General features: G+C 34.0%; 1 protein-coding gene across 23 annotated transcripts in view; it reads right to left on the bottom strand.

Annotated features, from left to right (window-relative positions):
- The window catches only part of LOC128246712 (myosin-2 heavy chain-like), a 68,066-nt gene that overhangs the window by 20,760 nt on the left and 31,268 nt on the right, over window positions 1-16,038 (bottom strand). For 20 of the 23 annotated variants that reach the window (XR_008263335.1, XR_008263336.1, XR_008263337.1 and 17 more), the window contains 15 exons: window positions 14,378-14,887; window positions 13,512-13,592; window positions 11,341-11,369; window positions 10,376-10,700; window positions 9,613-9,729; window positions 9,009-9,101; window positions 8,239-8,280; window positions 7,152-7,289; window positions 6,515-6,832; window positions 6,269-6,373; window positions 5,559-5,669; window positions 4,243-4,395; window positions 3,049-3,186; window positions 2,352-2,435; window positions 1,861-1,968 (listed from right to left, as the gene is read on the bottom strand). Coding sequence is in view for 20 of the 23 variants with exons in the window: in XM_052965067.1 (XP_052821027.1) it covers window positions 1,861-1,968; window positions 2,352-2,435; window positions 3,049-3,186; window positions 4,243-4,395; window positions 5,559-5,669; window positions 6,269-6,373; window positions 6,515-6,832; window positions 7,152-7,289; window positions 8,239-8,280; window positions 9,009-9,101; window positions 9,613-9,729; window positions 10,376-10,700; window positions 11,341-11,369; window positions 13,512-13,592; window positions 14,378-14,887 (2,352 nt within the window). In the remaining 3 variants the exon portion in view is untranslated. Of the gene's footprint in view, window positions 1-998; window positions 1,029-1,860; window positions 1,969-2,351; window positions 2,436-3,048; window positions 3,187-4,242; window positions 4,396-5,558; window positions 5,670-6,268; window positions 6,374-6,514; window positions 6,833-7,151; window positions 7,290-8,238; window positions 8,281-9,008; window positions 9,102-9,612; window positions 9,730-10,375; window positions 10,701-11,340; window positions 11,370-13,511; window positions 13,593-14,377; window positions 14,888-16,038 lie in introns of all 23 variants that reach the window. The other 3 variants (XM_052965071.1, XM_052965079.1, XM_052965070.1) reach the window with 3 other exon arrangements.

The following is a 16,038-nucleotide window of genomic DNA, read 5'->3' as shown; positions in this document are numbered from 1 at the left end:
GCATAACTCCACAACATTAAAGTCATGTGTTGTGATCTTGATACGGATATACATATTGTCACTGGTAACATGTGTACAAACTTTCATGTGAATATGTTATATTGCTTTATTTCCGGCATAAAATACATATTTTGTATAAGGACAATAAATTTGATAAATGCTTTTCTTAACCAAACTTGAATTTTACAAATCGGATGTGTCACTGTCAAGACCTCCCATAGTTTTTCTTATAAAGGTCACCATGACCTTTTACCTATGGTTAAAAAATCATAGGACATACACTGAGCATGACCAATGTGCATACCAAGTTTGAAGACTCAACACAGAGTAATTTTAAAGATATGAATTGGAATATGACACGGTCACTTCAAGCAATTCAAACAATAACTTTATCGTATATACATCATTGGCATCATAGCAAAAGGAGTTGGGGGTGTAATATTCCACTGACAGCTATCATACTTCAGAACAAACAGGTGTGCAATGTCCTATGTTCTAGATAGAAGAGAAAAATCAACATGATAGCATCTCAGAAAGCAAATGGACAGTTGTGTAAAGCTGAAAGGAATTCAGTGAAAAGAATGGGTGTTTGTCAAGGGAGTGTAGTAAGACCAGGTTTATACCTATTGGTCAATATTTCAAATTTCAAAATGATCCACATAAATTACTTGACACATGTTTTCCCTACCTTTTAAAATTGTTCATCAAGTATTTAAATAATTTGTTCCTACGAGAGATTTTTCAGCAGTAAATAGTAAATACAAAATAACTCCTACAATTCTTGATGAAACGTTGATGTTTTAAACATGTAACATGACCTGCCTTGAAGCAATTAGACTGGTAGAGCAGAGATGCAGACGATTTGGTGAGTTCTGCCCAGTACTTTGTTAAAAGAAGCCAATCCTTCAAAGTTAAGTAAGATCAAATAAATGTATTTAAGCGTTTATAAGCATTACCTATCAACACCCAATCTTTTCAGCTATCTATTGTCTACTTACTTTATTTAGAAAAGGTTTTACTCGTAGACTCTTTAAAATAACACAAAACTTACTGATTATATATGAAATAAAGATTATAGGGAACAATTCATTCCTCGTCAAAGAAATACTTTCATAAATATATTATTTCTACTTTAATATGTTTTAAACAGTTTGTACCATACAAAATTACGAAGAACTAAGGAATAAAAAAGAAATCTGATTATGTACATTTTAATTCAATTATTAAATTATTCAAAAGAAAAACTTCAGGTACTTAATCTCCAGATCTTGGGAGACAAAACTAGAAGTTGAATATGATTAAAACAAAATATGATGTAAATATCTAAAGTTTCTGATTTCTGAATGTCTTTTAAAAGCTAGTGTTTAATTCTCGAAGAGTGATTCTACCAGTTCAGCCTTGAATAATTTTCAGGACTGAACTCACACATGACAGTTTTTTTCTGCAATTTATCAGGCCAAAATTCAGCCCCATTCCCCTCCTGAAAAATATATATTTTCCCCATAAAAAATCCCTATTTTTAAAAAAATATTACTTTTTTTTTTTTTAAATTTGGAGGAACATACTGACCTCTAAACATTTAGAAAATGTAGCAATAAAGTGCCATTCATAAATATGTTGATAGGTTTGTTGAATGAAAGGTAAAAAAAAAACATGTTGAACATGAGTATTTTACCCCTTTTTCCAAAACAACGCTATTTTCCCCCTTATGGGCAAAATAACACTGTATGACTTATATTACCCTTAACTTGAACACAAAAGGAGGAAGAAATGGTAACAAAAGATGAAATACTTATGAACAAACTATAACTTAAGGTAAACTAAGGTCAATTAGGGGTCAAGGTCAAACATGGATCATACCCTTCTTTCCGCAGCATCTGCCCGACTCTGCAGGGCTTTCATTGTGGTGTCATGACTAGCTTTTGACTGAACATACGACGTCTCAGCTTGTCGCACTGTGTTGGACTTCTGGAATTTGGAGGAAAGTACTGTTGAAATTCAAAATGAAAATTAATACTTTGAATAGACAGAAGCATTATTATCCTTGACATATTTGATACATTGAATTATTGAATTAAAATTGATATAGTAATTGTTTTTGGTTGATACATGTATGTAATAACTGAATACTGTAGGTTTGGTCTGGAAAATCTTTTAGCACTCACCAATCATTTTGTATTTTTTTCATTTCCAGCTATTTAATACTTGTCGGTTACAATCTTGTTTTTAGTAATTAATATTTTCATTAAATGCTATATTCAATAAGTATTTAAAGGTTTATCATTCAAAATTTGTTTGTTATACATGTGTTTGTTTTAACTTTAAATAAGAGGGTCACTTTAATTATATACCCTCTCCATTTCCTCTTCCAGATTTCTTTTCGTGGTTTCCAGGCCAGCATTCTTCTCCATCAATGTACGGACCTGGCCCCATACCTGGAATACAAAAAAAATATCTATATTTAGAACAGAGGCTTATATAACCATTCCAGTTAATTCAAGGCAACCCCTTTCATAATTATGTACTTATTTTTACAAGACAAAAAAATTGAAACCATGTCCATGTGCATTTTTTAGTTCAGCGTTATCATGAGACTAGTAAATCTATATATTATGGTTTAACAGGATTAGTTATGAAATTTGCATCAGGGTGGTCTGCAGGGGTTAGAAAACCCAGAGTTTCTCTCCTTTTTAAAAAAAATGAAAGGCCTTGGCAAGAAATAAGAGCCCCCCCCCCCCCACACTATTTTGGTGTTTGGAGGGATCACTGTTTTCTTCAGGGAACAAATCCTTATCATAATCTTTAAATGGCTTTTTCTTTTTTAGAACAGCATTCCCATTCATTTCAAAGACAAATTGGATGTATTCCTTAATGAACCTTATTTTTTCAATTAAGGACCCTGCTCCCACCAGATGGTGGGAAAAACCAGTTTACCCATACATCAAATTCCTCTTAGTATTTGAAGCTGAGCAACCCATTGTTTCTGAATCTGTTTTTTAACAACACCCAACCCATAAACAAAACCTTTGGGACAAATCATACATATACCTTAGATATTTCCTGGTCTAGTGAGGTGTTCCTATTCTCAAGGTCAGATCGTATCTTGCTCTCTGTTCCAAGCTGTGCTTCCAATCTCTCCAACTGACCCTTCACTCGCTTTAATTCATGTTGCTTGCTAAGAATCTCCTGAAATTAGATACTTTTACTAGTTCTGCTTCCATACATATTCTCACCAAATTTGATTGAACGAAGGCTTTTACAGTGATTGATCGGACAAGACCTATTTGTGGTAATTTCTATAATTAAAGGGTAACTCCAGAGGAACTAGAGCGATATAGCTGGTTATGAAACTAGTCCAAGATATAATGCCAATACACACTCTGACTAAATTTGGTGATTATTGGACAAAGGCTTCTGTAGTTTCTGAGCGATCACATACTAGACACCGCCTGCCTGTTAGCCGCAGGTAAAACTATCAAATTTTCAAATTTATGAATAAGAGTATATTAAACACTAAGTCTTAACATTCTGTTACTCATATTATGTATAGTTTTTCAAAAAGATATATTTACACCTCAACTTCCATTCCTTAAATGAACTGCCTTTCGGCAATTGTGTTCATCAATCGATGAACGCAACATCTTTGGATATGTTCGGATCGCAATTCATCGCATGACAAAAATATACATGAAATCTTTTGATCTTGTTATTGTTTGTATTGTGTCAGCAGGTCCCGTAAAATATAAATCAACATTTTAGAAATTGTTAAGTTACTATATTTTTTCAAGTTTTGTTGCCAAAAGTGTTTCAATCTAACGTTTAAAAGTGATTTCAAGTGGTTGATCTTTTCCCGCCTTATTGTGACGTCATTTGAAAAAAATGTTTCCGGTAACAGTCGGGTCGTCCTATTTACAGAATGGGTAAGAAAGAATTACTGAAAGGTAATCCGAAATGAAATGAAGAATTTTTTTAACGTTTCTTGAATAAAATAATGAACTATTGGTGTAAATATAAGGAATGAATTGCGGGGTTGATGTCATTATCGGGGATATGAACTCAATTGGGCTGGTCAAAGTACGCGTGGAGTCCTTTGGACTCCACACACTTAGACCAGCCCAATTGCGTTCATACCCCGATAATGACATCAAGCCCGCAATTCATTCCTTAAATAATAGATGTATATGACACCACAATTACATGTTTCTTTAAGCACCTTTAACTTATCAATTACTTAATACCCACCTGGTCTTTTTCCCTGAGAGTGTTTCTGAGTTCCTTCATCTCCTTGTTGGCCGTGTCTGCCTTGTTGGTCAGTTTATCTACTTCCTTTCTGTGGTAAGTCTTCAGTTCATTCAGCTCGGCTTCCAATCTTGCTATGTTGCTCTCTGACTTTGCCTGAAAAATTATCAGTATTTCATTAGTTTGTATCTGCTATGTTGCTCTCTGACTTTTCCGAAAAACTGATCAGTAATTAGTTTATATGTGCCGATAGTTTCTTTCTGACTTTGATATTGTTACTTTTATATTGTTAAGTATTTCTTCCACCTATTCCTTAGGTAAGTCTTCAAGTACGTTGCTATCTGATTTCACCTGATATTTGACCAGAAAATAATTAACCCCCCTTACCCTCCTACTTTTCCTCAATTTTGTGTTTTTGACAATATTTTATTTTTACTTTACAACTTATGTTACACACACATGTATGTCTGTCACTCATCCTCTGTTCTACTTTCTTGTATAGCTAGCTACCCCAAGCAATACTCTTACCCCCCCCCCCATATCTCTACCTACGCCCTTGACACCCCCAGCAGTACACCTACCCCCTGTCCCTTTCCTCATATTGCTAGCTAAGCCCCAACACCCCCTCCAGTACAATAACCCATGGTCCCACTTTCTCATACCCCTAGCTATGCCCCTTTCTTACCCTCAGCAGATCACTTACCCCCTGTCCCACTTTCTCATACCACTACCTCGCCCTCACACCCCCTGCAGTACACTTACCCTCGTTTTCCTTTTCTCATATCGCTAGCTATGCCCCTTTCTAACCCTCATCAGAACACCTACCCCCTGTCCCACATTCTCATACCACTAGCTACGCCCCTCACACCCCCTGCAGCACACCAACCCTCTGTCCCACTTTCTCATACTGCTAGCTATGTCCCTTTCTAACCCTCAGCAGAACACTTACCCCCTGTCCCACTTTCTCATACCACTAGCTACGCCCCTCACACCCCCTGCAGCACACCAACCCTCTGTCCCACTTTCTCATACTGCTAGCTATGTCCCTTTCTAACCCTCAGCAGAACACTTACCCCCTGTCCCACTTTCTCATACCACTAGCTACGCCCCTCACACCCCCTGCAGCACACCAACCCTCTGTCCCACTTTCTCATACTGCTAGCTATGTCCCTTTCTAACCCTCAGCAGAACACTTACCCCCTGTCCCACTTTCTCATACCACTACCTCGCCCTCACACCCCCTGCAGCACACCAACCCTCTGTCCCACTTTCTCATACTGCTAGCAATGTCCCTTTCTAACCCTCAGCAGAACACTTACCCCCTGTCCCACTTTCTCTGACTCTAGTTTAAGCACGGTGTTATTCTTCTTCTGTAATTCCTCTCTCAGTTCATGCACCCGCTTGTTGGCTGTGGCAAGGTCGGATTCAACCTGTAGAAGTATTTAAATCACATTGGGTAATGAACAGTTTTTAGTTATGAATAATTTTGACTCAAAGTGCTAGGGTGCTCTTTTATGCACTTCATTAGATTAAATTGATCAATATGACTGTATGGTTAAGGGGCTTAGAAACCTGTTGAAAGTGATTAAAAACCCTTTTATGATTTATATCCATTTCAAGGTACTTCTTATTATATCTTATGTATGTATGTCCAGCAAAAATCAAACTAGACAACTATTCAGCAATCTGAAATTGAATGCTCTTAATCCTGTGTTCAGGATTAATCCTGAACTTTATCATTCCAGCAGCAGAAAATTGTCAGGAACCATGTTTACAATTAGTCATAAGTCTAAGTTCAGATTAGAGACTCAAAACTGCGAGTCTTCATTTCATTGTGACTTTTTTTTGCAACAAAGTAGTATTGATGGTAAACTTTGCTGGAGTCAAAAAGTTCACTATTATTTGAATATAATTTATAAAAGGGATGAAATAAAGAGGAATTTTGTCCTTTGATGAAAATTCTTCTCTGAGTCAGGGTCTCGACTCAGTCTTGAGACTGTTTGTAATCATGGGCTCAGGAGATACCTACCTGAGTGAGCTGCCAGCTGCCCTTCTGTTGTCGGTCCATGGTTTCTTTCTTCTCTCGTTTCAGCTGTTCATCTGCTGTCTCCAACTTTACCACCATCTCGTTCAGCTGAAAGTACATTGTCTTGTCAGTGTCAAAGTGACTTAAAAACAAACACTATCTTTAGTTTCTAAGACAAGTAGAAATAAGAAATTTATGTTTTTTGAATAAACTAAAAAAAATAATGGGAAAAAACTTCACTTCACCGACCTTATTTGCTAATTCCCTGTTATCCAACTCCAATTGACTGGTAAAATTCTCCAGTGTTCTAATTTTGTCAACATGTTTTTGCCGATCTTCTTCATCATATTGAGCAGAAGTTCTCAAATGTTCAAGCTCCCTTCGAAGCTGATCTACTTCCTGTTTCATAGTTTCTGCATCTTCAGACTTGATGCCGAATTGTTTCGTTGACTCCCGAAGAAGTTTGACCTCTCGTTGTAAAAGGTCACGGTCTTTGGAGATGGACTCTTGTTTATAATTTGCGTCTGAGAGTTGTGATTTCATTGCTTCTATTTGCTTTTCTAAGTTCTGTAGAAAGATATGTGAGAAGTATACTACATAAATGATTTGCTTTCTAATGTGTATATTTAAGTTTGAAACTAATTATTTCACAGTCATACAATACATGCACATGGAGGGTTACAATATCTATCATAATTTCAAAACTCATTCAATGGATTACTCTATAATAACACCCTAAGACATGACATTATCATTAGTTGGCATTGTTAGCAACACATTGTGTACATTAAATTGATTGATTTTCATGCATATTTTGGTTTAGCCTTAAACTAATACTAACTATAAATTTTGAAATATTCAAACCAAATTTGAATGGTTTTTTTACCTCCGATTTCTGATTTTCTATCCTTTGATTGGCTGAGCTGGTTTCCTGTATCTTAGCAACTGCCTCAGTGCTCTTGTGTTGCTCTGCAACCAGCCTCTCTTCCAATTCTACTTTGGCAGCCTTGGACTCTTCCAATGCCTGGGGAATGCAGGTTAACAAATTTGTCAGACATTGCATATTTTTTTATAAAATATCTAAATACTATTTTTCGTAATATGATAATATTTAATATGATTAGTTTGATGAATGCTTTACAAATGGTTTTGAAAAAAACACACATGAAAATACAAAAACACATGATTTATGTCATGAGATTAACCCAATAGAAATATTTAAATGCTCTTTAAAACTTAAAAGTACATTCACGTTAAATGTTCTTATTAAATAAAAGCGAAATACAAACGAGAGATAGATTGTATATATTTTTTCTTATTTTGATTTTTAAAACATTTCACCACACATCAAGCAATTGAAGGTCAATAAACCATTCCAAGTCCTTAGGATAGTACATTTGTTAGAGAACATATATAATCTACGTTGTTATTTCATAAACCAAAAGATATAATCTCAAATAACTACCACGTCACATTTCGAAAGAGACAGGTCAGTGTTGCATGTTCTACCATAACAAGTCTTTTCTAACATTATCAATTTAGGACACAATCATTCTGAGAAACTATAAAACCAACTGCTAAACACAGTAAACAAACTAGCACTTATTGAACATATGTCAGTTTACAACATGATAAACAGCATCATTGTTAACATTTGAAGGTGAAATAATTTTAAAATATTCGCATATTTAAATAAACCATTTTTTTTTTGCATTGTAGAAACAGTGGTCCAGAATCTTGTGAGAAATTAACTAAAATCTCACATGTGTTCTCAAAAGTTCCAGAGCAGTCAAGATTTTGAAGTCAACAGCAATAACACTTACATCATCTGTTACTTTAACATAGTACTAAACAATCGGCCCATTGAAGTTAATTCCATGTTTAAAATCATACAAGTACAAGAATTAGTCAACATTTTAGTGACAGACTATGTATTATTGTTTTTCAACTATTTTCTACTCCACCAAACTAACCTTTACTCTGTCCCCAACCTTAATACCAGGTTGGGAAGATTTCTGAAAACATTGTAGATTTGTAAAAAATGGTTTGGGTGAGGTGATCTATTCAAAAGATTTTGGTAAAATTTGGTAAAATGCATCATTGACATCATAATATTGTTGTGACACAATCAGGGTGGTATTCATTAAATGTCTTAACTTCATTTCCTAACTTAATTCATTTTCCTCATTAAAGTGTCTAACTGGTCATATGATACAATTAATACTTTCTAAAATAATTTATTTTAATTGCCTCTATTGAAAATACACACTTTTATGTTATTTAAAATCTTTAATATTAACTTATCTTTGAATTTGACGATATTTCTTATTTTAAAATTGACTTAAGATAAGAAGTGACTTATGATGAATTAAGAACAATGCCCAGGTATCGTTTTAGTACAGCCATGGTAACGAAAACAAGTTTGAGCACTGTAAGCAAATAGCTTGTCTGTTTTTATCAGTCAAGCAATGGCCTTAACTTTAAATTGAGTTCTTGGCCTTGCTACAAACACTCATATTTTAACTGGTAATGTTTTGACTATGTATTATGTCAAATATCTGGAAACATTATTTGAGGTTTGGCCGACAGGTTCTCATCTAAGTTTTTAAATGTTGACGAGACCGAAGCTTTAACAATACCTCAGCTCGTTTTCTTCTGGAAATCCATTCTAGCAATAATGCATAAATGATAAAAAAAATACAAAAAACTCTCCATTTTTAGACAAACAGTTTCATGTACATACCTTTTCACTTTGTTCATTGGCTGCCTGCAGCTCGTCTTGGGCAGCAAATAGATCTTCTTGTAGATCCTGTACCCGCTTCTCCAATGACTTTATCTGCATTGAGATTAATTAAAAACAAAGTCATATTATGCCATGACATGTGCACTAAACAAATGTCACAATTTTATATTCCATTTCTGACAATTGATTCCTATTTAAATGAAACTCATTATCTTATGATACTTGTTGTATGCTAAAATGGCCCCATAATGCTCCTAATATTTCCTAATAGGAATATTTAAGCATTGAAACTTACCATAAGTCAAACAACATAATTACAATAACTGGTTGGTATTTTGTTCCCTTTATGCTATGATGAACTCTGCCTTGTGGTCATGCCAAATCCAGATTAAGCTTTGAATCCAAATGGTCATATAAGAGACTTGATTTATTAAGGCAACCTCTGCAAAGGACATGCCCAGCAGTGAAACCTTACTGACTGAACTTGCAGCGCAATTGGTAATTCTAAGAACAGCCTGTTGCCTGTTTATAAGACTATTTTAAAGATAACCTAAAAGTTGTATGATTATGTAAATCAAGGAATTAATCAGAGAGGAAAGCCAACCTTTGAATGTAAAGACTGCTGGATGTTCTCATGTTCCATTCTCTGGTCATCCATCTCCTGCTCCAAGTCCTGGAATCTTCGCTCCATCTGACTCCGAGATTTCTTCTCCTGGTCAACCTGAGATTCAAGAAAAATATCCTTAGGTTTGGAAGAAATGAGATAAAGTAAGAGATTCAAGAAAAAAAGCTTGAGATTCAAGAAAAAGGCTTGCGATTCATCGAGATTCAAGAAAAAGGCTTGCGATTCAAGATTCAAGAAAAAGGCTTGCGATTCATCGAGATTCAAGAAAAAGGCTCGAGATTCATCGAGATTCAAGAAAAAGGCTTGCAATTAATCGAGATTCAAGAAAAAGGCTTGCGATTCATCGAGATTCAAGAAAAAGGCTTGAGGATTGAGAAAAGATCTAGAGAATCAAAAATGAAACCTGAGGTTTGGGAAAATTTTGAAAACATTTGACTAATTATATAATAATGTTAACGAATTAGTGAACACAGAATTATATCATTGTTACAGTCTAGATTCCTGAATTTAACTACAGGCAAGCCAATAATATGGACACTATGAACTGGATAACTTTTTCAGAGGTTAATAGGTTCAAAAACAAATGTCACCTTCAGGTATTTTAACAATTAGTTGAACATTCTGATATATTTTGGTTTAAACATTTAAAAGAATATATCACGAGTTTGTTTACACCATGTCTAAGATGGTTTACAAACATTTCAAAACACCTTTTAAATAAAGAAAGAATTTAGACTCCTACCATATCTCTTGAATCTTCTAGTTCAATCTTGGCAGCTTCCAGCTCATCTATCTGGTTCATAAGCTTATCATTCCTCTTCTTGCTCTCTGCCAACTCATCTTCAACCTCTTCCTTCTCTTCAACCATCCGTTCAAGCTCCATAACCTTGGCTTGGAGTGCGGACAGTGAGCTAGATTTCGCCTCTACTTCCTGTTCCACCTCTATCATGCGTTTAGTGAGTTCAGAGTTTTCTTCTCTCTCTTGTTCAACCATTGCTTTGGCTTTACTAAGTTCATTCAGGGTTAGCTGGAACTTGGCTTTTAGATCCTCAACCTCCTTTTCATGCCTGAAATAGTTGTGTGTATGTTTTTACAAACTGATTGTATAATATGTGTACTGACTTTTTTAGAACTTCTTAAATCTATACTGAAGAAAATAAGCCAATATGGGCCGATCTTCAGATCTTTGTTCTTGTGATTTGCAGTATTTGTAACAAGGTTTGAGACAAATATTTCAGCTGTACTTGCTTTATTTAAATATATGAGCACAATATCAAATATTTTATCTCATAAATAACATTGTTAACTTAAATTTCTGAACAATCAGCCAGTAAACCATTTGCTCACTAATGTTTTGTTTTTATCAAATTATGTTTAAATAGATCTATTACATTTACTTCTAATCTCTTAAATATTATAAAAGATGATCATCAAAATTTTTAATGCTGATACCTATTTGATCAAAATACATTTTGACCCCCCCACCCCCCCCAAAATGATTCCTTTTCAAGTACCGTAATACTCACTTATTGTTTTGGGGGAAATTGTCACCAAGGCGGACAAGTGGGTTTTCTCCGGGAATTCCGGTTTCCCCCACAACACAAGACCACATACTTATGTAAAATCGTGCCAACAAGAGTGTTAATATAATGTTGTAATAATTGTTTCACAACATAATAAATATGTTTAAACTAAACTCATACTCACTTCTCATCTAGTTCTTCTAATTCTTCATTCTGAAAAAGGCAATGTTTGGTTATACCGGGTACTCCAGTTATACTCAATATTTTGTTTGGAGTGAATCATAAAATATTTGGCCGAAGTAAATTTTTTATAACATTTTGTTTAATTAATTGAATTAATTTTAGGTTGAAAATTCATTTTCAAACTCAAGGGTTTTTAGTTTAGGCAAAAATATGACGCAAATAAAGATGAATCTTGTACTGATCAGTAGTAAAAATGCAATTAAAGATAGCAGAATTAATTACAGCAAAATACCTTGATATACTTGAAATTGAGTTAATAACTAGCTTAAACATTCACAAATGGTTCTCTTGTCAAAACCTTTAATTAATGACATTATTTGGAAAAAAAATCCATTGACTCTTTAAGAGATTTTTTTCATTTCAAATAAATTAAAGTAAATTTTACCCAAAGAAAAAATAAATATGTATTTAACATTATTTTTTAAGTTTTTAAGTTATTGTTAACAATTATACTATCTATAAATCATGCATGTGTTAACACTAAATATTTATATTGACTAATTCTTACAAGACATTTTTACAACAATTTATCAGCCATGCCAAGCAGTGTCAGGCATGGGCAGAATGGTTCTGAAAAATGGTTGATGAGTGAAATGTGGTCATAAAAATAACATTTTTTAGACATAATGACATATCAATACAAAATACACCCAAGGACTAAAATCTGTGGACTATCTTTTAAATATATGTTTACAGTAATGTAAACAACACTGCTAAAGTCAATGGGATTTTAAGTACTGTGCTTTCTTATTTCAATCAAGGCAAGGCGCACAGCACAGTCTTTCCAGAGAGTATTGTCTTAATATAAATATATGCATCATGATATAAGAATTCTCTTTGGTCAGTTGGCTTTAAAAAATTTACATTGAATTTTTTTTTATCAATTTGTCTGGTTTATTTTATTTGTTTTCGCAAAAAAATCAGCATATTTACAATGCAAATAAATCAGAGCCTTGTATATTCACCTGATTTTCAAATTAGCAAATACCGTATTTTCTCGACTATAAGACGGGGAAATTGGGTCCCGATTTTTACCCCCAAAGTAGGGGACCCGTCTTATAAGCGAGTCGATAAAATATTAAAAAAAGATTCAAGTCAAAATCAGTAAAATTTTACAAAGGGTATTCGTCTATCCAGTATATCGTCTGCTGATACAAGTATGGGGCAATTAAGTAAACAACAACACGAAATATCTTCACCGCGCGTGCTCTGACGTCACACAGTGTACCGTTATATCTGCATTTTTTCTCATGGCGCGTGTCAGTATAATTAGTTTGACAGATATATCAAATCAATAAATTGGAATCTTAATATGATGTAGGTACCTAACTGTCAATTTGATTAAGCAAACAAATGACAATGCGAATATGAATCCTTTATGTTCGTCGCCAATCAAGGGACAATATTGCCTGAAGCATTATTGCTAAACAAACACCTATTTATGCCGCGGCTTTTCGCAGTTATGTTATTAAAGCCATTTATTTTGCCGAAGAACTTTATTGGTGTCTTCAATAAAAAAAAACTAAAACAAACATATGTTGTTATTGATTAATTATTACAATTCCGATAAGTAACGACCTGTCCTGCAAACTTATGTACTCATTTTTAACCTACCTCCAAATAGAGAGCTCACAGTTGACTGCCATTTTCTTTGAGGAAAACAAAAACAGTTACCGCGAAAGTCGATAATTGTCCGTTGAGCTTGAACATTTTTACACATTAGGAAGAATTTTAGCATTTTAGATTTGCTTAAAAATTGACCCCGTCTTATAAGCGAGTCGAAACAAAAAGCACCAGAATTCATGGGCAAAGTTAGGGGGCCGTCTTATAAGCGAATCGCCTTATAGTCGAGAAAATACGGTAGATATACCCGGTAGTGGCTCAAACAAACATCATAAATAAAAAAATAATCACATTAACAGTTGATATATATATATATCCCTGCTGGGGCTGTATTCAATAAGCAACTTAGATTGAATGTAGATTTAATATTGAATACAAACCAGTATTAACTTTGTATCCTAAACAATCTTGCTTAGCACAAGACTGATTGTACTCCTATCTACATATGTTGTTAAGACCCTCTTCCACCAAGCCCTCATTATGCCTTACCTTGGCGTAAAGCTTGTCTGTGAGATCCTCAACTTCTTTGGTGAGCTTGCTGTTTTGATCTTTCATGTGAGTAGAAATCAGCTGAAGTTGAAATGTCAAGAAATAGAAACAAGGAAACTGCAAACTGATAATCAATGCTCATCTATTTTTTTTATGTGTACCATGGGGTATAACTGGATGAATATATAAGCCAGAGTTATCCTACATGCATGAGTATATTCGTAATTAAATTACCATACCATGTTTTCTCTGTTATGTTTCAAGCTATAGTTTAAATGTTTAGCAAGCAGATCTATGACAGCAATACAAAAAACATTCATTCGAAGGGCTATAAAAATACCATGACGTTTTTTCAAAAACAGTCAAGCTATAAATCATACCAAATGGTTAAGAAAGTTTTTTATGGTAGTTCAATATTATCTGGGTAAGAAATGTTTTTGTAAGTTTAGTGTAGAGATGTATTGGAATGTGTATGAACACGATAAGAGTAAATTCCAACAAGTCAGACTCGCAGAGAGAACACCAATGCTCATCTCTATATTTCAGTCAAAGAAGGGGCATTATCTGACAACTATTAAAACGAGTTATATGCCTTGCTATACATATATATATGTGTATTGCACATGACAACATAGGAATATCTTGAACAGTTTTTGTGTTTCACACAAAAAATGCACAAAATACCGCCGCTGCTGGTGAAGACGACTGGCTAAGACAAAACCTCAACTTTTTTTCATTAAAAAACAAACAAAATAAAATCCTGTCCCTTTTTTAGACATGCAGCTAGATCCTCCGTAAAGATGAAACATTCTGACAACCATGTACATTGACATCCATTTTATGGAAAACTCTACAAATCCTCTTACCTCTTGCTTGGCAATTCCTTGTGACTCTTTTTTGGTTGACTCAAGTTCACACTCTAGTGCCTGAAGTCTATTTAATAACTCCTTATTCTCCTTGTCCATATTTTCACTATCCACAAACAATTTTTCATAGTCCATTGTTTTGGAATCTAACAAGGTCTTAGTTTCTAACAACTCATTTTTCTGACCAGCAATTTCGTCTTTAGCTGTCCGTAAAGTGTGAAGTTCACTTTTCAAATCCTGCAATTCATTTGTTAGTTTTATTTCGCTCTTTGAGAGCTCAAACTTTTGATTAGCCAGCTCATCCTTTTCAGATATTAGTTTGTCCATTTCTTGTTTAATAGACTCTATTTGTGTAGTTAACTGCTTGTTCTCGTCACTAAGCTTGTCCACAGTGGCATTTAGCTCCATAGTTTTGGCACCCTCAGATTTGAGCGAAGTGAACTCTGTAGTTATACTGTCCAGAGTGTTTTGAAGTGTTGTATTTTCTTTCTTCAGGTCATCCACTTGAGACTGGAAACATACAGGAAATTAAACACCATGTTTTAAAAAGATCTTTAGATGTAACTACTGTAGGTATTTAAATAACATTGGGCTAATTGTTCAGAACTTTGTTAAAGGTAATGTCATAATTGTTAACTTGTTAACATCATCATTGTTAACTTTTAAGTCTGTTTTTGTTTGGAAAATTTAACAGATACACTTATGACCTGCAGTATTCCTAACAATATTTCAGATATCTGTTCTTGCCTTATTTAAATATATATATATGAGCACCTTTAAAGATTAACAATGATGTTGTTAATCATGCTGTTAACAAAGTTGTGGACAATTGTGCCAAACTTAATCTTTATGCAAGGGTTGATTTAGAAATCAGATTTTTTCAATAGACTAAATAAACATCCCTTTGAAAGAAAACAGAACTAACATTAGTATAAAACAAAAGAACTTCGCGTATAAAGCTCTAGTTGTCCATTTTTTTAAAGGGCATTAACTTATGAAATACTTTAGCCAGAGTTTTGGGGTTTTAACTGTGTTTAAGTGTGTTTTGTCTTGGAGTCATAGCATATGAACTTAATGAAAATATGAAATACATTTACCTCAATTGTTTACATTACAAGGGCATGTATTTGTTGAATATTTGGTGGACAACTGTGTTTACTAGCAGTGTATACAAAACTTCCTTAAACTCACCATCTACATCATGTCAAAAAGTATAAAAAAGGACACATCAGGAAAACTAGTATAACTGTATATAGTTTGTATATGATCATATTATTCTAGGGACATATAATATTATAAAGTTACAGATTGAATATAGAATATCAAAATGATTTTTAGCAATTACGTAAATACTTCCCTACAAGATGATATGAAAAAGCTGCTAATTTACAATTCTGTTACAGAAAGGTTTAATTTGAGATTTCTAAAAAGTGAGAGGTATTTTATGAACAGAGTCTAAATGATGAATTCTTAGATCTGTGAAAGTGGTACTATTTATTTCACTATAAAACGGAACACTGTTTTTGGTATAGCTTTTGAAAATATCCATGTTTGATAAAAGAGGGAATCACTTCTTTTGTCAACAATACTGGGCCAATTTTTGACTACTGAAATACTCATGACAATAATGATGATGATGCTCAGAATGATGATGATGATGA

Source organism: Mya arenaria, chromosome 9 (genome assembly GCF_026914265.1).
Source record: "Mya arenaria isolate MELC-2E11 chromosome 9, ASM2691426v1".
Lineage (NCBI taxonomy): Eukaryota > Metazoa > Mollusca > Bivalvia > Myida > Myidae > Mya > Mya arenaria.
Note: the sequence above shows the minus strand (reverse complement) of the source record. Positions and strands in the feature narration are given on the sequence as shown.